Source organism: Aphelocoma coerulescens, chromosome 13 (assembly GCF_041296385.1).
Source record: "Aphelocoma coerulescens isolate FSJ_1873_10779 chromosome 13, UR_Acoe_1.0, whole genome shotgun sequence".
NCBI lineage: Eukaryota > Metazoa > Chordata > Aves > Passeriformes > Corvidae > Aphelocoma > Aphelocoma coerulescens.
Window position 1 is genome coordinate 16,585,645 of NC_091027.1, and position 24,956 is coordinate 16,610,600.

The following is a 24,956-nucleotide window of genomic DNA, read 5'->3' on the forward strand; positions in this document are numbered from 1 at the left end:
GGCAGGGTGCTGCAGCTGTGCCTATGTCCTTCCCCCTCCATCTGCTCACCTGCTGCAGCTCACACAGAAGCCTTCCAAACACCGTGCTGTGCCCATGGCAGGAGGGCTGGCACGGCTCATGGCAGCTCCTCCTGGGAAAGAGGGTATGGGGACGTGCTTTGGGGAAGGATGTGGCACCGTTGAGCAAATCCAGAGTGGGGAAATGAGGGGCTGCCAGTGGCAGGGCTGACGGCAAGGGCCAGGACGGCGTCAGGGCTGTGGCCGTGCCACCCCTCCTGCCATGGGCACAGGCACAGGCACCAATACTGCCACCAGCTATCCAGGGCTGGCCCTGCCACCCCCTCACCAGTGCCTTGCAGGGTGCAGACAGAACTGGGAACACACTGGTCCCCATGAACATCCTTTTCCACACAGGTCACCTGCAGGAGGCAGGTGAGTCCCCTGGTGCCTGGCCCAGGTGGGCGGCTGGACGTGGCAGGACACAACCACGCTGGGACCTGTGGGGCTGACCCTGCTGTTTTGAGATGGTTGTTTTGGGCTTGGCTCCTGTGTATTGGTTTGTGGTCAGTTTAAACCAGTTCACAGGTTTTATAAGGTGTGGGATGAGTGGGATCCTGTGAGTGCCGGAGGGGAGCCCACGCCTGTGGCTGCTGGTGCCGGTGGCCATGAGAGCCCACGTGCCCGGGGCGGGTGGCACGGCTCTCCGGGCAGCAGACAACTGCTCACAGCCCAGACCAGAGTGCAGCAGCCCTGGAGCTCCCTCACAGGCTTTCGGCTGCAACATCTTCCCCTCCAGCACGGCCACAGCGGCCAGGAGAGCTGGTGCCGCCCTGCAGTGGGAGGAGAGGGGGGACGTCACCTGCCCGCCGCTCTTCATCCAGCTCAACCAGCTCCTCAGCAGCCCGGCGGGGCTGGAGTGGAGGGAGATGGCCAGGTAGGCACACCTGAGAGACAAGCTGCTGGGCCAAGCTTTGGGAGCCCAGCCTTCCAGCTCAGCATGTCCCGAGGCTGGCGGTTCCTCAGCCTCAGCCCCAAGGCAGGGCTCTGCCCCCCAGTACTCGCGCTGGGCTGACTTAATCTCATGGGAGAGGGCAGGATGTCAGGCAGGCCAGGCACAGCGCCCTTCCTCCCGCTCTTCTCTGTCGCCTCTCCAAGGCTCCAGCGGCTGCGCCAGGGCTGGGATGTCCCCGTGCCCCATAGCAGCCCTCCACCACCCGGCAGGGGAACGGGGACATGGGCCACAGGGGTCTGGGGACAGCAGTGGGTCTCCGCTCGGGGTCGGAGGGTCTGTGGGGACCAAAGCCGCCGGGCTGTGGCTCTCCCCGGCACCCAGCCCCGTTATCCCCGCACGGCTGCCCCTCGGCAGGAGCCTGCGGTGCCGGGGCACGCTCTGCCCGTGCAGCACGACGAGCACCCCGCGGCTGCGCGCCCACCCACGGGGACAAAGGAAAGCTCTGTCTGTGCCCGGCGTTAAAATATTTGGCATGGCCCGAGCGTGGAAACAGCTCAAGACGCTTCTGTTCTGACTCCAGCAAGCGCTGCTAATGGCAGGGCCACCCCCAGCCCCAGCACAGCTGGGGGAATGGATGGGCTGGGAGCAGCCCTGTGGAAAATGTCTGGGGGTGCTGGTGGGTGACAGATGGGACATCAGCCGGCACTGTGCGCTCACAGCCCAGAAAGCCGAGTGTATCCTGGGCTGCACCACGGGCAGCAGGGTGAGGAGGGGGTGCTCCCTCTGTTCTGCTTTGTGTGAGACCCCCCTGGGGCACCACATCCAGCTCCTGTTGAAGTGCATCCAAAGGAAACCATGGAAATGATTGGAAGGCTGGAACAGCTCTGTTGGGACAGCTCTGCTATGGAGACAGGATGAGAGAGGTGGGGTGCTGTTTAGCCTGGAGAAGACAAGGCTCGGGGGAGACCTTAGAGCCCCTTCAAGTGCCCAAAGGGGCTCTAAGAGAGATAGAGAGGGACTTTGAACAAGGGCCTGCAGTGACAGCACAAGCAGGAATGGCTTCCCACTGCCAGAGATCAGCATTATGTGGGATATTGGGAAGAAATTCTTCCCTGTGAGGGTGGTGAGGCCCTGGCACAGGTTGCCCAGAGAAGCTGTGGCTGCCCCATCTCTGGAAGTGTTCGAGGCCAGGTTGGATGGGACTTGGAGCAATGTGAGATAGTGGAAGGTGCCCCTGCCCATGGTGGAGGGGTTGGAATGAGATGAGCTTTAAGGTCCCTTCCAACCTGAAGCATCCTGACATCTCATTACAGTTGGAATTCCTCTGATCAGATCTTAGCGAGGTGTGGGTCTGCAGGAATAGGGGCGTGACCACTTTGTCTGCCCAGCTACCCCTATGTTGTGAACCAGCTGCAAGCCCCTCTGAGCCACCCAAACTCCTCCCTCCCTGTGCCAACCTCATGCAAAGCTCAAAGATGGACCCAGGCTCCAGCTCCCACTGCTTGGCATGGGGCACAGCACCTACCCTGCTGCTTGCTGACCCCCCACATCTCCCTGGGCAGGTGGATAAAGTTCGAGGAGAAGGTGGAGGATGGTGGGGAGCGCTGGAGCACACCCCATGTCCCAGCTCTCCCCCTGCACAGCCTGTTCCAGCTGAGGACATGCCTGCAGAAGGGGACAATGCTCCTGGACCTGGATGCCACCAGTTTCAAGGAAATAATCGGTACATGGGTAATGCAAAGGTTCATCTCCTGGGATGGGCTGGTCACCAGAGAGGGACAGGCCACCAGGAGATGCCTGTAGAACAGCACTGATGAATGGCAGCTGGGTACCTGGGGGGGCTGTCTGCTACTCCAGCTAAGGGGGTTTTCCCCTGGGCACCTCCCCAATGGGCAGTGAACCAGGGAGACTCAGAGCTGTCCCTGTCCTTGATGCAGACAAAGCACTTTGTGGGCAGCCCGAGGAAGCAGAGCTGCAGCCTGCACTAAGGGAGCGCCTGGCAGCCCTCCTGCTCCTCCAGCCACAGCACCAGCCTACAAAATCCCTGCTGCAGCTCCTTGCCGAGCTTGGTCTCTCTCCCTGCCGAGGTAGGAAACGCGGCTGTCCCTCCAGGCATCCTCCCACTGCCTCCAGCCCGGGGCAGTACCCACGCTGGCCGTTCGCTTGCACACGGACTTTGCTGCTTCCTCTCTTTCTTTGCAGGGAAAGCCAAAGGCAGGTCTGAGCCCAGAACCCAAATCTCTGAAACGCCTCTTAAGGAGCAGGTATGGCAGCATGGAGCTGGGCTGGGAGCAGCTACTGCATCCTGAATGCCCAGCCACGGCATCCTGAGTACCCAGCTGCTGCATCCTTTTCCTCTCAGCTGAGAAACAGATTTAAGAAGAAGGTCCTGCCGGGGGCCGAAGCAGCCCACGTTGCTGTGGGGGAAGTTGAATTCCTGGAAAAGCCCTTTGCTGCATTCATTCGCCTCAGATGTGCAGTGTCCCTCGGCTCACTGGCCGAGGTTTCTCTTCCAAGCAGGTAACAGAGCACTCCCCCATCTCTGTCTCTCCATTTCCTCCCACACCAGACAAGGCTTTGCCTGTCCAAAGCAAAGGGAATGGCACCCAGCGCCACATGCATTCCCAGAATCCTCTCACTGCTTCCCCTCCGGGTTTTCCCAGCTTCTTACGAGCACTCCAGAATGGGCTGAGTGTGGAGCATCTGTTGGGCAGCCTGGAAGGGACATCCCCAGTGTCATTCCCACTGGGCTCTGCATTCCCTGTCCTTAGTTGGTTCTGGATGCTCTCCGCTTACTGCCGGGAGCATGGGGGCTGGCGGCGGGGCGGGATGCAGGATTTTTAGAAGCCTCTTGCCCTCCCGCTGTTCTCCTGAGGGCTGGGACGGGGTGGGGGGAGAGGAGCAGGGCAGGAGGTCCCCATGGTTTCCCCGTGGCTGAGGAATGCATCGTCTGAAGCCGCGAGGGGAAATGGGCAGTGTGCCTCCAGCCGGGGACTTCCTCAGGCAGCGCGCGGAGGAAGCAGTCGGGGATCAGGAGGGACATTGCCACCTCCTGGTCAGTCTGCCCAGAGCACCCGGCCTCCCGGAGCTGCGAGGAGCAGGACACACATCCACCTACCTGCTGCTCTCTCCTCCGCGGGAGTGGGGTGGCAAGTCCCCGTGAATGCCCCTGGGTCTCGAGGGTTCCATGATAACCCCTTGCCCCGTATTTTCCTCCCCCAAACCAGAGGGGGAGGGAGACCTTGTCCCTGCCCATCCCTTTGCCCAGGGTGCCATCCCTTTTGCTGGCCATGCCAGTCTGTTCCACAGGTGCAGCCACCACCTCAGGGTTGTCTCTCATCCAGATCCGTCTCTAGCGTCTTAAGGTTTTCCCATCGCCTTGCTGCGGATGCCCGGGTGAAAGCAATCCCATGTGGCAACTTGTGCCTTTGGAGCAGGCTCCAGATGCCTCCAGCACCAGGGGGTTCTGTCAAGTCCCACTTGCACTGCCAGAGGAGTTTCCCTGCCCTCTCTCTGGGGGTTTGCTCAGCGCACAGTCACTGGAACTCTTGACAACCTCAGGCTTTCAGGACTGTAACCATTTCTGCCAATTTTGGAAAGGCATGGAGGACTCAGTTAAACATTTGTCTGGACTGTCCCTCTGGAGATTTTGCACCATCCTCTGAAGTGTGGGATTTTCACCATATTTTATCAAGGGCTCTCAGCTCTCTTTCCAGTCTCCTCCCATGTCCCCAGAGTCCTGTCAAACCTGCTGCCCGTGCTGCTGGCAAGCTCTCTTTCCCTAATACTCCAGCATCCTGCCTGCGAGCAACATTCCCAGGAAAATGATGCCACAGACACCCCTAGATGAGGATTTCTCCTCCTCTGTCCCAAAGACCTGTTCCCCCACACCTCCCAGTCTGGATTTCTGCAGACCCTTGTGATCCAGCCAGGGTCCTGGTGTCCCATTGTCTCTGTGAGGTTTCCATGCAGTGGCAGCAGACACTGCAGATGTGTCCTGTCTTCTGCCCCTGACTGCACTTTTAGGGTGGCAGAAGCCCCCCAGGCTTGCCCAGCCACCATCCCCAGCATTCCCACATCCCCATGGTCCCCCCACCCAGAGAAGCATCCCCTGGGGAGGAGAGGGCTGCTCTGGAGATGTGCTGTCTTGCCACAGGTTCCTCTTCATCCTGCTGGGCCCCCCCAAAGTGAAAGCCTACCACAAGGTTGGCAGGGCCATGGCCACACTGTTGACAGATGAGGTGAGCCTGGGTGCAGCATCCATGGATGGGATGGGCCTGGAATGGGGACACCAGGACTCCTCTCCTCTGCAGGCTGCAGTGGAGAGCAGAGGATGGGGTGAGCTGGTGGCCTCCCTTGCCCAGGATAAGAAAACAAAAGCTTGGGTGGGTTTGCAGGATGTAGGGCACCTGTTGCCCTGAAGTGGATGGGTTTGTTTCCTGGTGATGGCTGCAGGCCGAGAGGAAGGTTCCAAGTGGATTAACGCAGGGACATGGTGGCTAAACCACGGCATCTCCCCACAGCTCTTCCAAAGGGTTGCCCGGCAGGCTGAGCACCGAGAGGACCTCATCGCAGGGATAGAGGCCTTCCTGGATGAGCTGATTGTGCTTCCTCCTGGGAAATGGGACCTTAGCACCCGAATTCCTCCACCAAGCCATCTGCCATCTCCACGCAGGAGGTGGGCTGGAGGGAGGGTATCCCAATCCCTGCCAGCCCCTCTGCAGGGTCCTACAGGGATACCTCTGCCTGTAACATTGGAACTTCCATCTCGGTGAGGATGAAGCTGCCCAGGAGCAGGGGTGTCCTCCCAGCCAAGCCCCTCCACACATCCCTGCTTTGGCCCCTGCTGCTGTTAGTCCTGCTGTCCCTGTTAGTCCTGCTGGCAGTGGATGGCAAATCCCCACCATGTGTCCTCCAAAGGGAGCTGATGGGAGCACTGGGATTCAGCACTTGGATGTGAAACTCATCCTCTGAGCAGGACACCCTGGGCTCTGCCCAGCTCCTCCACTAAAACTAGTCCTGCAAGGGCTGGCTCCAGGGCTTGCTAGAGGGAATCACGATTGGGTTGGAAGAGACCTTTGATGATCATCATCTGCCATCTCTCCTCCTCTTCCTGATTGTTCTCCTCTCCCTCATCAGGGGATACACAACCCCCCTGTTTGCATCCCCGTCCTCTCTCCATTCTCCCTTTCCCTTCCTAGTGTCCCCTAAATGTGCCTGGGTCCTGAGGGTCCCAACCTGAAGTCTGTTGTCTCAGGCTCTGCTCTGCCACAGGACCTCTGTGGACCCACTGGACCAGCAGCCACATGGTAATGGGGACATGACAGCAGCTGGGGACAGAGCCAGCACAGGGCACCCACACTCTGGGGAGGAGTTGGAGAGGACAGGCAGGTCAGTGTCTGGAAGGGCAGTGGGAGGTGCAGCAGGGTGCTGGACTTGGGGCAGGTCACTGGTTCTCATGGGGCAACCGTGTCCAAGTCCCTCTGAGCCGCTGTATCCAGGGGAAGGGATTATCCCTTGCCGTGCATCTCTCCAGGGAGTTTGCTCTGAGAACTCCCTCCTCCGCCTCAGGCTTTTTGGGGGGCTGCTGCGAGACATCCAGAGGAAGGCACCATGGTACGGCAGTGACTTCTCCGATGCCCTGCACCCTCAGTGCCTCTCAGCAGTGCTCTACATCTACCTGGCGACAGTCACCAACGCCATCACCTTCGGGGGCATGCTGGGGGATGCAACCGCCAACATGCAGGTCAGTGCAGCTGTAGGGTGCCTGGTACCAACCCTACTCAGCCCAGTCCAGAGGGCCCCTGGTTGCCCACCTCCTACCAGCATCCCCAGGACATCCTGAGCATCGCCTCAATTCTGCCTCCTTCCCCCGTGGTCCCCAGCACTGACCCTGTATTCTTCTGTGCTGCTGTGGGGGAGAGGCCCACAAGCCTCCTCCCTGCCATGTGCCTGGCACCTGGCACCCATTCCCTGCATTTCAGGGGGTGCTGGAGAGCTTCCTGGGCACAGCCTTTGCTGGCTTCGTCTTCTGCCTCTTTTCGGGCCAGCCCCTGACCATCCTGAGCAGCACCGGCCCCGTGCTCGTCTTTGAGCGCCTCCTCTTCTCCTTCAGCCAGTGAGTTCGCTGTCAGGGACAGATCCTCAGCCCACTGTCACAGGCCACCATCACTCCAGGCGGGTGTCATTGGCAAGGCTTTGAGTCACCCTTTCCCCCAGGGACCACAGCCTGGACTACCTGGAGTTCCGCCTCTGGATTGGGCTCTGGGTGGCCTTTTTTGGTGTGGTGCTGGTGGCCACCGAGGCCAGTCACCTGGTGCGGTACTTCACCCGCTTTACCGAGGAAGGCTTCTGTGCACTCATCAGCCTGATATTCATCTATGACTCCCTGAAGAAGATGCTGAGCCTGGCAGATGCCTTCCCCATCAACTGGCAGTACCGGCTGGACAACGTCACCTCCTACAGCTGCACCTGCAACTTGTCCAGCCCCGGTGAGCCCAAGCAGCTGTGGGCGGGTTGCTGCTGCCCCAGGATCCCGTTGGGAACCTCCCGCTTCTTTGGATGGGGGAAGGCACTGGAGGATGAGGCTGTCTAATCCCATCCTCACCTTCCTGACCACACTGCACCATCCTCCTCTTCCCTCCATACAGTCTGTCCATCTATTCCTGCCTCCCAGAACTGCCCAGGAACCAGGCAGGGCAGTACAGGGAGCAAGGAGAGCCTTGGCCCATCTCCTATGCCTCCAGGATGGGGGATGGCAGAGGCTGGAGGGGGGCACCTGGATGGGTTTGCTCTGCCATTTCTCACCCAGTCTGTAAATCAGGGGGTCTTTCCTGGAGCTTAAAGACATGACCCTGGAAATGACACGACCCCACACTGACCCCAACGGGACCTACACCATGTGCCAAAAACATCAGTGCTGGCCAGCCTGGGGCCAATGGTGCCTCTGAGTGTCTGGTACTTTAGCCAAGCCCTTCACAGGGATATCCCCCCTTGGTGCTCCTTGGGCATCAGCCAGAGCTGGGGCCTCAGAGGTCCCATGGGGCCCCATCCAGCACCCTGAGCCCTCAGGAAGAGCTTGGGGACCCAGCCTGATGGCAGCATCATCCCAGTCATCCTGATGAAACCAGCACCAATCTGACCCCCTGTCTCTTTGCAGGTCACAGCTCTGCAGGGAATGACACGTCGCTGCCCTCACCCCTGGCCACCCGGCAGGTACAGCCCCTGCTCCCAGGCAGGCGGGTGAGGCGCTGGGGTGGGCCCTAGGTGTCCATGTGTGACCCTTCCTCACTGCCTACATTGTCCCTGCAGCCTCCTGCCACCCCAGAAGGGCTGAGCAGGACCCAGTGCCTGGGTCAAGGTGGGCATCTCCTGGGTACCAGCTGCCGTTACGTGCCCGATGTCACCCTCATCTCCTTTCTGCTCTTTGGGGGCACCTTCCTCTTCTGCACTGCACTCAAGCGCTTCAGGAGCAGCCGCTACTTCCCTGTGGGGGTGAGCATCTTTCAGCCACCCCAGTGATGTGGCCACCTATCCCACTGGTGTGGGGATGGCTCTGGGTGCTGCATCCCAAGGCTGCTCCTGGAGCAGCCCCCACCCCAGCCAGCCTGGGCCAAACCCTCTCCATCTCCATCTGCAGGTGCGGAAGCTGGTGAGCGACTTCGCTGTCATCCTGGCCATCCTCGCCTCCTGCGCTGTCGATGCTGTCCTGGGCCTGGAGACCCCCAAACTTCTTGTCCCCAGCGAGCTGAAGGTGCCAGCAGGGTGGGCACAGCACTGTCAGGGTTTGGGTCTGTGCCCGCCTCAGTAGCCCCTGAAGTCACTGTCCTTCCCATCACTGGCTCCAGCCCTTCGGGGTGCAGGCTGCACCCCAGCAAATGAGAAGGGGTTGAACACAGCTGATCCCATGCACAGTAAATAACCTGGCTCAATCCTGGACTGTACAGATCACACTGGAGCAAGAGCCACAAGCTCAGCTCCGGGCTTGGGCTTCTCGCCCTGGGTGTGGAGCCGGGCTGGCAATGCCCCAGAACAGCTGGGGCTCAGCACCACCTCCTTGGGCTCACCGTCATCGCTGCCCAATGCCACCTCTTCCACCTGCTGTCATGGGCAAATGCCCAGCTCCTGGCTTGTGGTGTCCAAGAGCAACACCCTGCTCTGCCACAGCCAGGGTGTCCTTGTGGAGGGCTGGTGGAGCACTGTGCCCAGCTGCATCCCCACGATGAGCGAGGATGTTCTTCCACTCCCGAGGTGGGGCATCCCTGGGTGCCTGTAGGGCTCCAGCCTGGGCACCTGGGGCTGGTCCCATCACCCAGCTGCACTGCACGCCCCACAAATGGGTGGCAGCTGCCATGACCCTCCTGCTCTCCACAGCCCACAAACCCAGCACGGGGCTGGATTGTTTTCCCCTTCGGAGCCAACCCATGGTGGGTCTGCCTGGTGTCCGCAGTGCCTGCTGTCCTCGTCACCATCCTCATTTTCATGGACCAGCAGATCACAGCTGTCATTCTCAACCGCAGGGAGTACAAGCTGCAGGTGAGCAGGGGACAGGGAACAGGCAGCACCAGCCAATGCGGAGGACCCAGGTCCTGGCTGGGCCCCACAGAAGCAGCCAGGAGAGAGCAGAACCTCAAACTGGCCAGGAAAGTGGGAAGATGCCCCCAGCCCTGCTGCCTTCTCCCCTGCAGAAAGGAGCAGGCTTCCACCTGGACCTCCTCTGTGTCTCCCTCCTGATGGTTGTCACCTCTGTCACCGGCCTCCCCTGGTATGTCTCAGCCACTGTCATCTCCCTGGCACACATGGAGAGCCTGAGGAAGGAGAGTGAAACCTCAGCCCCTGGCGAGCACCCCGAGTTCCTGGGCATCAGGTAAACAACAAGCCTGGGCCCCACTCTGGGGAACCCCTTGCCCATGGCTGTGGAGCCAGGGGACAGGGACATGCCCACGCTGTCCATCAGACCTGGCTTTGGGGATTTCCCCAGAGCTGACCCCTTTCCCTGTGGCCATCAAAACTGCAAAGTGCAGAGACCCTGGGGGCCAGCAGGGTAGGCAGGGGGGTGGGCTCCCAAGGGACCCCAGGCACCTGTGCCACCTGTGCTGCCACCCACAGGGAGCAGAGGCTGACAGGCCTGGCTGTCTTCATCCTGATGGGAGTCTCTGTCTTCATGGCCCCCGTGCTCAAGGTATGAAGCCTGGCTGGGTTGGCCTCTTTTCCGAGGCGCGAGGTGGCCATATCCTGCAAGGCTGGAGGTTCCTCACCCTGACCCATCGAACCAGCACAGGAAGCCTGTCTGGCAGGCAGGGAGCTGTGCACTGTGTGGGTAGGGACTGGGCCAAGGGTTTGTCTCCAGTGCCACTGGAGGGCTGGCACACAAGGCACTGTGGCCCCATGTCACCTGTCCATCCTCCCCATGTGTATCGGGGTCCTTGTGCTCTCCAAACACACCCCACCACTACCTCTCCACACTGCCACATGGATGACCTGGCTGCTGTTGGCTTTCACCCGCTGCCACTGCCGTGCTAGGAAAAGCCCCTCCAGTGGCCCTGGATTACCTGTGGGCAGACAGGAGGTCTCTTTTTCTCGACCTCTTTCCTCACCTCTGAGGCTGGTCTTGTACAGCCTTTGATATGGGACCCTCCCAGAAGTCTCACCTCCAAACTGGATTTGATGGAAGAACTGTTAGATGGATCAGGAATTGCTTGGATAGTCATGTCCAGAGATTTACAGTCAGTAGCCCAATTCCAAACAGAAATTAGTAACAAGTGGTGTCTTCCAAGTGTTCCTACTGGACAAATACTTACTATTTAATATCTTCATCAAAGGCATAGATAGCAGGATGGACACATTTGCAGATGGCACCAAGCTGAGATGCAGGGACACACCTGGAGGATGAGACGCCATCCAAAGGGAAGGAGGACATGGGCTCATGTGAACCTCAAGTGGTTCAATAAGGCCAGACTGGGCTGTTGGGAACAAAGGAGGCAAAGGCTGTGGACACACCTGCAGGCTTTTACAGGAGAGGACACGTAGCAGGCATGGACCCCCAGGGAACAGCCCTGCTGATCCCCCATCCCACTGTCTTGCAGCACATCCCGATGCCGGTGCTTTATGGGGTGTTCCTGCACATGGGGGTGACGGCGCTGAACAGCATCCAGGTGAGGGAGGGCTGCACTGGGAGGGGGTGCTGGTGGGGGCTGTTTTGGGTTTGCTCAGCAACAGCTGCCACTGCACAGCAGAGCCTGGATTTTGGCTCTGTGTGATGTACAGCCTGGCACGGAGCTGTCTGCCACCAGGACAAGGGGGGAGAGAGGGACCTTTCTAGAGCAAAGGAAAGGGAAAAGCAGGGGTCTGGGATGCTGAGAAGCAGGAGAAACTCGTGCACTTATGGCTCAGGTGGTTTGGGAAAAGTGGGACCAGTGGATAATACAGACTTGCTCTCAAAGCCACAGGGATTTCCTCACCTGGGAGCTGCAGGCAGAGCTGGGACATGACAATCATTTGGTTCTGGTATTGCTGCTCATGTGCCAGTTCTGTTCTTCTCCCAAGAAACCAACTGAGGGGGAAAAAAATCCCCATTCCAGAATTAACTACACCACTTTTTCCTCTAAATAGTACAGTCTCCTTGCAATTACCCTGCTCTGGATGACAGGCTGGGAACCTCCCACCATCCCTCCGCTTGGGAAACCCGGAGTTGTGCTCTGGATGAGGCTGCAGCAGCTTCCTGTGAAGTGAGGGGGATCAAGGGGTGTTATCTCTCAATTAACCCTATAAGGGCAGCTAGAGTTCTTTCTAGAGGTCTGCCTGGAAAGCGCTCCCCTGGCCTGGGGTGACGGTGGTACCAGGACCCCTGGTCTTGCAGACAAACGCACTGGCTCAGGCATCAGCTGGGGGTCAGCACTGACAGCAGGAGGGCTGAACTGCAGAAATGATGGTGAAACCCCATCCTGCTGGCCCTGGTCCCAACAGGAAGGTGGGTGAGAGTTGCCCAGTAGCTGGACAGGTGTGACCCACCTGCCATCCTCTCGCTGCAGCTCATGGACCGTGTGCGGCTGCTCCTGATGCCAGCCAAGCACCAGCCAGACCTTGCCTACCTCCGCCATGTGCCCCTGCGCCGGGTGCATCTTTTCACCGTCATCCAGCTGCTCTGCCTGGCCCTGCTCTGGGTTCTCAAGTCCACCATGGCCGCTATTATTTTCCCAGTGATGGTATGGCACCCCTTGAATCAGCAGCACGGCTTTGGTGCTGGGCTGGGTGCTGCCCACCCTGAGCATCACCGGGCCGGAATGATCCTTTGGGAGAGGACATCAGCACTCGGGGGGGGGTCCATGGGGGTGCTCAGACACCCAAGGGCTGGCAGAGGCCCTCTGGGGCCACCGCGTGGCTTTGCCACCAGCCTTCACACGCCGGGCTGGGGCCGTGGGGCTGTCACCAGAGGCTGAGTGTCACTGCTGGGCAAGTATGGTTCCCTGGGACAGAGCCAGGAGAGGTGACAGGCCACCACGGCATCTCCTGGGGTGACAGAGGGCTGTGACAGAGAGACGCTGCCTGTCCCCCGGCCCCAGCGATGCTGACCCGTGCCTGGCCCCGGCCGCAGCTGCTGGCGCTGGTGGGGATCCGGAAGGGGCTGGAGCGCATCTTCTCCGCGCACGACCTGAGCTGGCTGGACGGGCCCCTGCCCGGGCCGGGGGCGGCGGGGACACACCCCCGGCAGCGGCCGGAGCAGGGGAGCAGAGCCGAGGAGGTCGGTGGTGTCCTGGGAGCCTCGCTCGGCCGCAGCTGCCCCGGGGGCCGAGCCGCTGGCGGAGCTGGCGCGGGGGCGCCCGGGGTGGGCGCGGAGTCAGCCCTGAAACCTCTACTGCCCCCACAGTGCGAGCCGATGCACCGCCCGGGACCTCAGATCAACCTCTCCGTGAACTAGGCCGGGGCGGGGGCCGGGGCTGTGCGGGGGCATCGCCCCGGGCCGGGGGTCGCACGGCCCGAGACCCCCGGAGGACCCGAAAGCCCCCGGCCCGCTGGGCCACGTGGCCGCGCGGTGACGTCACAGTGGGCGTGGCCGACGGAGCAGCGAGCCAGGGCGCCCAGCCTATGGCGGCCTGCACCGGGGAGGGGGCGGGGCCGGGAGAAGGCGTGCCCTTCGCTTTGATTGGCAGCTCCACGACCCAATCACCGCTCGGGACAGGCAGGCGTGTGACGGTCTCTCGCGCTGACGGAGTCCTTCAGAGGGGTTCGAAGGGGAGGCGGGCCCAGGGCATGCAGAAGCCAATCGGAAGACGCCAGACGCCGTGCCTTTGAGCGATGTGCCTTTGGACCAATCAAAACCGTGATTCCTGGATGCGCTTTGATCGACAGCCCGATTGCCCTATCGGTGCCCGCAGCTCCGCCAAGGCCCATGATTGATGTTCAGCGGGGCCAATCACATCCCGCAAAGTTCAGGAAGCGAGGTTGGGCGAGCGGGGCGGGGCGGCGCACTCTTACCGCCTCGGCGTGCGCTCTCAGGGCAGCATGCTGGGAGCGCGTGACGCGTCCCTGAGTGGCGGCCGCGGCGGCCAATAGCGCTCCGCCCCCGGCCCAGCGCGCCCAATAGGCGTGCGCGGAGCGGCGGGGGGGGCGGCGCGGCGGCCGCGGCCGGGTAGGGTGTGAGAAGTTAGTGGCGCTGCCGCGGTGCCGTGAGGGGACGGAGACGGCCGGGCCCGGACCAGCGCGATGCTCACGGACGGCACCGCCGCTGCTGCCGCCGACGAGGAGATCGACTCGGTCGCGCCCCGCGCGCCGCCCGCCGCCGCCGAGCCGCCCGCCGCGGCCGGGCCCTCCCCGCTGGGCCTGCGGGCCGTGCGCCTCTTCGGGGAGGCCGGGCCCGGCGGGCCGGGAGGCCCCGGCGCGCCCGCGGCCGGTGAGGCCGCCCTCGACTTCAAGCTGGCGGCCGCCGTGCTGCGGAGCGGGGGCGGCGGCGGCTCCGGCAGCGACGAGGACGAGGTGTCCGAGGTGAGCGATCCTGGCCCGCCCTCCTTCCCCTCCGCCGCTTCCTGACAGGCCCGGCCCGGGCCCGCCCGCCCTCCCGCTCGCCGCGCCGGCCGCACCGCACCCGCTCGTCCCGGGCCTCCCGCCGCCATGGGCGGGTCCCGGCGGCCGCGCACGGCAGCGCGGCCCGGGGCCGTGGAGGAGGCAGCGAGGGCGGGGGTCTCGCCCCGCCGCGCCTCCCGGCGGCCCCGGGGGTGGCCGGGGGCGGCCGGGCCCTCTGCGCGCCGCGGCCGCGGAGCGGGATGAGGATGTGTCCTGACCTCAAGGAGCGGCTTCCACCTGGGAGCAGGTTTGGAGGGGGAGGCGAGATTCTGCACCCGACGGAGAACAAAGTGAAGCCGTCAGCCCCACTATTCCTGCCCTGGACTCGGGGTTCCCAGGCACGGATAAATTCCTGTAGATATAGCTATACACACACGCTTTTATGCAACAGAAACGTTTCTTACCCAACAAAATGGAAGAGGGTAATGGAGGTGTCTTCCTTTGATCTTCCAAACCTGCGGAGAGGTTAAAAGGGAGGGTGTGGAGGTGGGACGGGGGCCTTATCCCAACCCAAATGGAGCGTTGTTGGACCTGAAAACTGGCATCTAATGGTGCTTTATGTAGCCTAGGGAGAGAAGATAAATGAAGGCTTTTATCTGACAGTGCTGCACCAAAGGGTGGATCTTCTTTCCTTAGTAGTCTCTTAGCAAAAGATGGGATCCCAGCTGCATCACAGTCCTTACCTAGTTTTAGCAGAAAGCAGGAGAAAGTGGCTACTGCTTGCAGGCTTTTTGCAGTTCCTTTGGGCTTCTGCAGGAGGAAGAAAATAGCCAAGGTGATGCATACCATTTTTAATTTGGAGGCCAAGCAAGTGTACTTCAGGATGTGTCCTTGTTCCTTTTGAAGGGATGGAAGGAGGGGAGCCTGCAGTCATCCTCCTGTGGCTAAATTTTTTGCCTTCTATTGATGACTGTCTTGTATCCAGCCCTCCTGAACCAGGTCTTATCTGAATAAAAAAGTGATGAAACTGATGCAGATCCACATTTGTATTTTGCTCATGGCCACCTAAGCTACATTAGAAGCGGTGCTAACAGCAGGTCATTTAACTAAACTCAAAATCTAACGATCAGGCAGATGAGCACTTGTATGTGAACATTCCTTGTGCAATTGATGTCCTGGACAGACACGTTCAGTCCCATATGGAATTAGGTGTTCCAGTACATACCTGTTTTGGGGAGCTGGATAGAGTAGGACACAAGTAATTGATGAGCGTCTGCTCTCTAGGAGGTCTTTTATGTCACATTTTAATGTATCTTTGAAGCTACAAAGCAGTAGCTACAGAACCTGGAAAATGATGGGAAGTGGGCTATATCAGGGTGTTTGTGGCTCTTTACAAGGTGAGCAGAGTCCTACTTTAAAAGCTTATCCCTTTTGAACCCACCCCATTATTTAAGGGATGTGAAGATTGGACAGGTAGGGTGTTTACTAAGCACTCTTTTGACTAATAGCAAGTATTAAGAAAGACGACCTATTATAAATAATGTGTCGGGGAGGTTGGCATTGAGGTCAAAAAAATAAAGGTTCCCAAACAGCTGTTAAATGTTTCGTTGGAAAAACCTGGAGAAACATTCATTGTTTAAAATATAGACCCGAAGAAATCAATTGGAATTGAAATACTTGAAGTTTTCCAGCACATGCAGAGAGGAGGTGGGCTAATCTCGAAGCTGAAATTGCCTGGGGAGTTCTTCTGTCTTGTGTTTCTGGTTGTGGAGAGTTACCTGGGGAAGGAGCATGGGTGGGAAGAATGTGCCTAGGCTAGGCTACATGGCTGGGAGCACCAAGGGGGAATTCTTTTTTTTTTTTTTTTTTTTCTGAGAACTAAGGAAGCACCTGTTGTCCCTGGTGGGGGTTTCTCTTTGTTTTGTTTTCTTTTTTGAGCAAAGAAAAGGCAGTTAAGGTCCAGGGATGGAACACTGCAGTTCTTGAACAGCGCTGCTTTGAGAAGCCAGTCAGTCACTGTTTGGACTGTGGTCTTGTGCCATGAGTCACTGATTTGGGTGTATGCCTTCAGCTATTACCAGTGGGTGGAATTAGTGAGAACTAAAAGGGAGAATTAAAAATAAAAAAAAAAAAAGTGAGTTTTTGCCATGCTGCCTTGATCTGTACTCTCCTCTCTACTTTTGAAGCCACAAAAAGAATGGTACAATATTCTGTAGGCTCTGCTGCATGTCTGCAGTGGTATTTAGGTTTTGTGTCCTTGTATTAGTCTGAGTTTTAATATGCTAAAATAATTGGACTGGTCAAAATGGCAAAATAGTTAAAAAAGAAAATCACCATGGAAGTGCAGGACAAAGGGTGTAATGAAGCATTTATCTAGAGAATGAAAAGAGCGATATATTTTAACCTAACCTTTTTGAAAATATATTGCATTTCTTAGATCAGATCTCCAAGTACGTTACAGTGGAGAGTACTGTCCCCATTTTACAGGTGAAGAGGGTGTGCCCCATTTATCCTGGCCTGCAGAACTGGGAGAAAATCGAAGCTTTCTGGTTTCCTAGCTCAGTGTCTGCCTATGGTAGTGACCAGGCTCTTGGTTGGGAAACCAAGGGCTAAAGTGGATCCTGTACAAATGAGTTGTATCAGGTCCACAAGGTGAAACTTAAATGCAGCTGTGCAGAATATTTTCTAGAATTACCAGTTAAAATTATCACATGCAAATAGAAACAATTGCAAGCTGAAGCATGTCTTTTGGCATGGAGGGACGAGGCCAGGAGGTTTGCGCTGTTCCTGTGTAAAGCAGGCTGCTGTGGATCTCCTGGGTGCTCGGAGAAACTTCCACTGCTGGTTGCAGCCTGAGAAATGAAGTGGTTTTGACCTCAGTGCAAATAGTTGCTTAGTTGCCTTCCAAGCTTGATCAGGGTGTGAACACAGCCTGCAACTTGTTTAGAGTGAGATTTTTGGTGTGACTTTAAGTGTATTATTACCACTCCTTGTGAATTTTGCTGGCACTTACAGTGGTGCCAAAGGCACGAGCATTGAACAGCCTCCTCCACCCTGGCTGGGAGTGCTGTAGGTCAAGGTGAAGGTGTGCAGGGAGGGCAGTGCTGAGTAGTGCATGTCCATGGCGTCTTTGGTGGCCACAGAACGTGCAGGTCCTCCTCAAAACCCTCACAGCAGCAAAGTGTGGCAGGCAAGAGTTGAAGCAGGTGATAAATGTGGCTGTGTTAGTGCTCGGGGACAGTGCGTTTGCTGAGCTGTTGTAAATCAAGTAGGAGAAGCCGGCGGTGCCGACAGAAGTACCAGGGGATCTGGAAGCTTGGTTCAGTAAGTGGCCTTTGGCAGTGAGTGTACAAATGTAGCAAATCTCTCATATTCTGTAATTCAGGGGTTTGGAGGCCCTCAATGACAACTGGAGCTCACCCAGCCCTTGGCTATGGAGTCAGCTCAGCTCTCGGCTTCCCTCTCCTGAGCTGCCTCCACCAGCTCGCCTTACTTAAGCCTGTACCTATTGCATAAGCCTCTGGGGATATTTACATAAAGCATAATTAAAAATCAGACATAACATACCTCCTACAAGGAGTAGGATGAGTAGTTGAATGGCATGCACTCCACAGCAGTTCAGTACCTGGAGATTTTGTTTGGGGCCCCCCTCCCTGCAGTCTCAAGTCTCTTAATTGTTAAACTGGGTTTGGAATTCAGAGTAAATATGAAGTTCGTTTCAAATTAGCAGTGTTGTCTATTAAAGTCATTGCTGTATTGTGAACCTTAACATGGATCTGCTTTGTAAATGCTGTGCACAATGCATCTTTTGAGTTCTGAGGTTAATGTAATGCTCAGACATTTTAGTTTTCATTGTATTAGAAACAATGTAAATAGCAGCATTTTCTTTACTGTAAGGAATAGAAATTCAAAAAGTGGATGCAAATTCAGGTAGATAGTATTAAGCAGAAAAGCCTTTTCTCTGAAAAATGTAGTTTTCAGTTGAGCAGTTGATATTTTTCTTTTGACAAGGTCTTTCAAAGTTGAGGAGGTAAGAGGTGGAAGAAAATGTAACATTTTCTTCCAGGAATAATTCACTGATTAGAAAACATCAAGGGGTAACATGTTCAGGTTTCCAGAAGTATTGAGGTGACTCTTCAGGATGCAGAGAGCTGGTTAGTAGAGTGTTCATCTATTCCCAGTCTGATTAGGCATTGCTTTCAGAAAAATCATGGTACATACCTCAGTAACTTTGCAAGTCTGGGCTGTGCTAACCAGAAACAAGCAGTGTAATTATGGTTAATACTATTCAATAACATTTTACAATGAACTGGTTTCTAAGGTTTCTTGCAGAACTTGGGTCTCCCTTTAGTGCAGCTTGACCCAGTTGAGTACATGACCTAAAATAAATGTCAGCAACTGTTTTCTAATGATAGGTGTAGAAAATAAAGATGTGAAATACTACTGTATAATTATATAAATATGCAGTGCAACCCCTTGGGAAGGAGAGATTTGCCAAATTTAGCAGAACATCTATATTTAGGTACAAATTTGCACATAGGTTTCACCAGTCAACTAGTTACAGTCTGGTGGGGGGTGGGAAGGGTTTGTTTGAGCATTAATGGTGAATCATGGGTTCTTGTGTTCTGATTTAAATTGGGGCTACCCAGCTGCTCCCCCATGGGCTTGATATTGGGCTGCTCTCCTGTCTCCTTTCCTTGCTTTGAAGGATACTGAAATCCAGCTGTAAGGACAGCTGGATGGTGCCATTGGGACATTGTCCTCTGCTCGGAGCTCAGACCATCCCTGCAACATTCACTTGACAGAAGGGTCAGTGTGAAGGGAAGGGAAGGGAATACACAGGCACTCCTTTTTCTGTGCACACGTGTGGCCTGGCCTTTAAAACTGGGAGCAGCTCCAGGACTGAATTGGGGTGTTTGTTGGAGTTCACAGCTGGGGTCAGACCCTGCAGGTGAGGAGGCTGCAGAGCTTCGATCTTAGTAGGTCATTTTGAGTTCTTGTAGCATATATGAAGATTCCTTTAAAATATTAAGCTGTTATTGTGGAATAAAAGTGATTCTTGGATTTAAAACAGAGGCAAGTCTTGACTCATATGGAAAAAGGAACTTTTCTTAGGTTTCTTTCCCACTGAAAACTTCACGAAGCAAGAAAAATAACTCCTGCATCTTGTTTGAGGACTCTTTGCAGCACTCTGTTTAAGTTAAGCTCTAAAGCCTCACTCTTCAGCAGGGTGCTTTCATTTGTCTTCTGTGGATGCTTTCTTCCCCAGCAGCCCCCCATGTGCCATGCAAACACCACCTGAAGGCCCCGTGTGAACCTTATCTTCCTAGTGGGAATGGCCTTCTGCTGGGATGGGGTACTGTAAGCAAACTTCAGAAATCAGTGATTTGTGCAAGTACTTGGGTGAATTAGGAAGTTTTAACCTCTGAGGCCAGGCACTGTTCATCTCAAATAGAAACTTTCTTGCTGATACCTCATATGACCTTGGTCTACGATAAACTAAAGATTAGTTTGACTTTGAAATGATACAAATACTTCTTTTTTGTAGCAACAGACTGCAGTAACAAGGTTGCAACCTTTATGTGATAAAACCATGCTGCCTCTGACAAAGGGGGGTACAAGTGAATTAATGTTTGAGGGGTTAATTTAGTTAGGATGATATGCTGTAGTTCATAATATACACAGATATATATTGTAATAGAATACAGATAGTTTGGGGTTTTTTTCCCCCCAACAAGTAGTTCTCCCTTTTTGTTGTGAAAGTGCAGAGGTTTTATGTAGCCTATTTTTAGAGGAATGCTGAGCAAGTGAAATTTATGGAAATGCATCCTATTATAGGATAGTATCTTCTTTTTACTCTTGCAACTCATTACTTAAGAATTTTTTTCTTATGTAATGTTGATTATTTGAAAGTTTTTTAAAATACTAGAAAATTTTCTCAGTTTTTGCAGTATTGTGTATCTTCTGCTCAAGTGCAGGTAGAAAGCACTTATTATGATACAACATAGATAAAATAATTGCTCCTGTTCTTGATCCTGTTACTTCTTTCCTGCTTTTTGTGAGATGAGACCCCTTGCTCACTTTTGTCCTTTGCTTTCAAGAGGGAGTTGAGATTTTTTTTCAGAAGTATTTTCATCTTTAGCTCTTCCAAAGCATCCCAGAATCTGTAGGAAAAGTGCTGTAGACTGAGAGGGATTACTCACAGTTGAATTATGATGATGTGTTTGTCCGAATGCTGGTGGTAGCTGAGAAGAGACAAGTGTGGCTGGCCCTTCTGGCCAGGGGAGCTTTTCAAAGGTTCCAAGCTGCATACCCATCTTACAGGAAGAAAATATTCCCTAATAAAAAAAAAAAAAAAAAAAAAAAAAAAGAAGAGAATGTTTTATTGACTGGTGGACAGTGGGCCACCAGAAAGTCATCTCACATATTTTTAACATTTCAGGTTTTAGCATTAGGTTTTAGCTGGGTCCCTAAGTTATTCTCCCTTGCCTTCAGTAAAACATAGGGATTACTAATTAACTAAGATTTTCTTCTAGGAAAGTCCCTAAACCTGTTGAACTTTTCCCTTTCCAAAATCATGAATAAAACTAACAGTGTCACATGGCAGGTAGGTCGTAAGTCAGTTGTATTTCAAACCAAGGGAAGAGGGGAGAGCAGTATTTGGGGCTGAATGATCTGCTTCCAAACTCTGATCCTCAGTCATGGTGACTTCTGAGCATCACCTGTTTAGAGTTCCTCCACAGCCTGAAAGGGAGCCAGGGGAGAAGGGAGTCTCTCACATGGATGCTTGACATTTAGGATTTCTTATGATAAATCCAACAGTTTAGATAAATGTCTCTCTTTTAATTGTTTTTATAAAATAGTTACATTTTTAAGCCCTTATAGTGCTACATATATTGAATTTTCAGTGGATTATAGCTTAGGCAGGGCTCTCTGATAGTTTCTTTCAAATGACTAAGTGATGGCTCAGGAGTTACATGGGGTTTGTGCTGCTTTGGCAGTAGAACAGCATGCACAGACCTGTTTATCCAGGCCTTGAAAAGAATAGCTGCCACTAGCTTGGGCTCTGAGAGGAGCAGAAAGCCCAGGATGATTTTCAGTTTGCTATAAGCCTCTAGATAACTTAATTAGTCACTTTAAATGTTGAGACTCCTCTGTCTGAAATGTATAGGTTGGCCTGGAATCAGATTATTGAATTACTTTTGTATTCAAGATCCACTTGTACGATTTTTGTCTGTTTAGGCATTGTCCCCTTGGACTGAAAAGAGATCTTAAAAGGTCATTTCCAAGAAGGTGGCTTAGAATCCTTCCCATCTTGGTTGGGTGTGAGCTTTTACATCAGCAAACAAATGCATCTATTCTTCTGTCTTAAAAGTTGCCTTCACTTTGTTTTAATGCCTGGGATTTAATACTTGAGCAAGGACACCATCCTGAAAGCCCTGGATAAATTGATGCAACAATTCTGTTTTGTATTCTAATAAATCAGAATACTGAGTTATGCCAGCTGTGAGGAAAGAAGAGGGGCTATTTCTGTGGGAATATTACATAGAAAAAAACAGGTGAGGAGGGAATCCCAGAGCACATGGGGGAGATGGAGCACTGAAAACATGATTTAGAGTGGACTGGGAGAGAATACAAGAAAATAAGGAGTGCTTAGTGCAAGTGGTGCTTGTTTTAGTCAAGTTTCCTGGTCTCCATTCAAAGGTTTTCTTTGGTATAAAGTATAGGTCAAGAATTGGCACTTGATTTACTGGGATTGATGTGAATTTTGAATAAGCTTCAGTTGTCAGTTCCAGTTCTGTACATGACAGCTCCTTGCTGCAAAAGATTGTTTTGTGCATTGGGAAAATATAGTCATAATTATTTTTGTTTATCAGACGTTTAATATGTGGTAGCTACAGGCTGGTTTTAGCAGTTCTTTGCATTTTTTCAGTAGTTACTGAGATGAGTAAAGCTTTCTTTTCTGCTATACAGAGAAACTTTGTAACACTGCCAGTTTCTCGTACCAAGAGGAGTCAACCTGTGTGTTCTGTGCCTTAATTCTGTGAGGGCTAACAGGGTGCAATCATGTTGCTTATTGTTGTGAAACAGGGTTTTAATAAAAATAAATTGTAGTGTTCCTGTTTCTAGAAGATCCATAGATCAGACAGCTCTTTCCAGAGGCATGTGATAAGGGGTAGTTTGTAGTATTCAGAACTACTTAAATAGCATAGTGTCAGTTGTTTGCTCAAGAGAGAAATCAGGGAAGTGGTTAAATTGACATGAACCTTTTGACAGGTGCTTGTCCAGGAATGTCTGCTTATGGTTCAGTACGAGTGCAAGAAAATTGAAAACCAGGGTCAGCAATCTCTGGAAAGGAAAAGTAGTACTACAAAACATTAATTCTGATTTATTGTTTTTTCTGCATGTTTCAAAGAACAGCTGTAATTTTGAGAACTGACTGGTGACTTGGGGTGCCAGGCTTGAGACCGTGTGGTGGAGTAGCCATTAAGATGTCACTCCTTGCTCACTGTCTGCTGTCTCTCCCATCATTTTAGTCAGCTGGTGTGGTAATGCATCAAGAACATGGTGTTACACATGTGGATGTTGGATTCATGGCCCACACCGTGTGTGTGAGGGCCTTTCCTGGCCTGCAGCAACAAATCTTGAGGTTGTGTCCACCTGTATTTACACTGTATCTATAGCAGCGTCTGCAACATGAACCTTTTCTGAAACGAGCTCACCACAGCCCAGATCCTAGAGCTGCTTGTTTCATTAGCTGGTAATTGCTTAATATCTATGGGAATAAAGGCTGTCCTTTAGATAATCCTGCCTCCAGTCAGTCAGCTTTCTATTGCAATCAGAGCTAAACAGATTTGCACCCGTTCTCTCCCCATCCTCCCGATCTAATGCCCTGCCTACAGAGCTGCTGCTGCAGGTGCTGAGCACTGACAGCTCCACTTAAAGGTGGAGCTGTGGTCAGATTTATGGCTTCACAGGGAGCTGAGGTGATCTAATGCCTTTCTGTTCCCAGAAGAATGATCTTCCAGCTTGTCAGACCCCTTTGTAAGTCCATGAAATTTAGTAAAGTGGTAGAAAAATTACTTGTTTCCTCCCCTGAGTTTTCTCCCTTTTTGATGTGTTAAAGCAACCTATGAAAGTGTCTGACAGCTGACTTGTCACAAGGTGAGCAGTGACTGGAAATGATGCTTCATGTACTTTATGCTCTCCATTGAGGTGGTGATGACCCCAAGCACGCTGTGCCCCCCTGGGCTTGCAGGATGCTGTGTAATCACAGCATCCATAGTGCTGGACAATGCTCTCTTGGTGATTCACAGGTCTTGGTGGCTTCTGTCTTCTTGGGCTGGAACTTTTGTTTTTTAATGGAAGAAACTGTCTTCACAAATTACAGCTCAAGCCAAACAGAGTGGGTATGGTTTTATATCATTAATTATGTCTGAATTGTTGTTCCCATTGATTCTATGTTGTTTCTAGGTACTGACTCTAGAGTACTTCCCTGAAATGTTTATTTTCTTTCTGTAGCTTTGAAGTGCCAAGAAAGGACAGTGTCCTGAGACCCTACTGAAAGGTTTTGTGAAAATACCCACATTAGTGTGTGGTTCTTCCTCTTGCTTTACTCCATCTCTTGAAACTGAAATGGTTGTGCAGGAAGGCACCTTAAGCAGGTGCAAAAATGTTTGGCTGGGCTGGCAGGGGAAGAGTGTTGAAAAGTGCATCTTCTGGTAAATCAAAACCGGGCCTTTTGGTGGTGTTAAATTCACACCAAGGGGGTAGTGCTGCACTTACTTGTTACAGGGAGCATCTAAGAGTGTCCTGTCAGGGACAAAGTCCTTCACTTTACTTTCTGCTTGGAATAATTATGGTTTTGAAGCTGACATCCTTTCTATGTGGAATTTAAAAGTGTTTGATGTCAAATTTGAAACACGAACTCATTTTCAGTCTTAACTTAGTGCTATGTCCTATCACCATTCCTCAAAACTTTTAGAGCAGGATTGCAAGTATTAATCCAATATTGACATTCAGTTTAATAAAGGACACGACACCATAAACTCTTAGAGGTTGGGTTTATCAGACAAATCCACACGAACTTTCTAGTGTGATTCTAATACAGCATTGCACATGTTGTTATTATGGAATGAAAATGTCCAAATGGAATTGTTATAGAAATAATTAGGAAGGGTTTCCTAACACAAAAGAGAAATTCAGGTACTCATTTATTTGCATTAAAAATAGGAGTTCAGGAGTCCCAGTCGAGAGCTTGGGACTCCTTATTTGTTAACACTCCACGAACAGAGCGAAGAGTATTGTTACCCCAAAAAAGTGTTGATAGCTCAAGGGGTTCCTGGAAAATACAATTTCAAGGAAATAATTTAACAGCACCTTTCCTTTCCTATCAACACTTTTTGTAAAGATAGTGTTCCCAGGGGCACTAGTTTGGCACAAATGGAAGGTAGAATGATCTGTCTCTGCTGCTGCCCTTGCCTGCAGGAGGAGGAGAGAACAGTGCTTGCTGTACAGCTACCCAGGAAGCTTTTCCATCGTCTGTAGCCTGTCAGGAACAGGCTATTTGTGAGCAGGTCCAGGCTATTCTGGGAAAAGTACTTTGCAGTAGTGCAACATAAAGAAGATCGGTTTAGATTTCATATTAGAAATGTGTTGTAACCCTGCATGTCATTGTCCATCTCACCAGAATTGCCAGGGTTAGTGGTGATGTCGGTGCCTGCAAAGTCCCTTTGCTACCCCTGACCTGCAGTAAACTCAGTCGTGGTGTTAAAATACAGACACTGATGGAGTTGAGGCCACGTAGCTGCGATGTAGCTGCTCTGGAGGGAGGACCCAGGGGTGTAACTGGATCTGCAGAGCTGCGAGGCTGCTGCAGTCCTTGGCAGAACGTCAGGCAAGGTCCATCATTGCTGTGGAAGAGCACGAGACACACGGGGTGGTGAAGCCCTGCCCTCCGGTCCTGTGCAGCTTCTTGGGTTTTGACTGGGAAGGTGAAATTGTT

At 53.4% G+C, this 24,956-nt stretch overlaps 2 protein-coding genes across 3 annotated transcripts in view; both read left to right on the forward strand.

Annotated features, from left to right (window-relative positions):
* The first annotated feature begins 629 nt into the window (after positions 1 to 629).
* On the forward strand, positions 630 to 12,942 carry SLC4A9 (solute carrier family 4 member 9). The gene is made up of 21 exons (XM_069028824.1): positions 630 to 934; positions 2,515 to 2,675; positions 2,890 to 3,039; positions 3,155 to 3,216; positions 3,315 to 3,472; positions 5,109 to 5,193; positions 5,476 to 5,630; positions 6,227 to 6,343; positions 6,524 to 6,698; positions 6,937 to 7,070; positions 7,172 to 7,443; positions 8,112 to 8,167; positions 8,264 to 8,446; positions 8,592 to 8,705; positions 9,326 to 9,487; positions 9,640 to 9,818; positions 10,061 to 10,133; positions 11,038 to 11,106; positions 11,983 to 12,156; positions 12,546 to 12,692; positions 12,819 to 12,942. The coding sequence occupies exons 1-21, from the start codon at positions 666 to 668 to the stop codon at positions 12,867 to 12,869; spliced, it is 2,946 nt and encodes a 981-aa protein (XP_068884925.1). The 5' UTR covers positions 630 to 665; the 3' UTR covers positions 12,870 to 12,942.
* Positions 12,943 to 13,242: 300 nt separating this feature from the next.
* ANKHD1 (ankyrin repeat and KH domain containing 1) overlaps positions 13,243 to 24,956 on the forward strand; it is a 101,995-nt gene continuing 90,281 nt past the window's right edge. For both annotated transcript variants that reach the window (XM_069028822.1, XM_069028823.1), the window contains exon 1: positions 13,243 to 13,933. In XM_069028822.1, the coding sequence (XP_068884923.1) occupies positions 13,655 to 13,933 (279 nt within the window). In that variant the 5' untranslated portion in view covers positions 13,243 to 13,654. The remainder of the gene's footprint in view (positions 13,934 to 24,956) is intronic.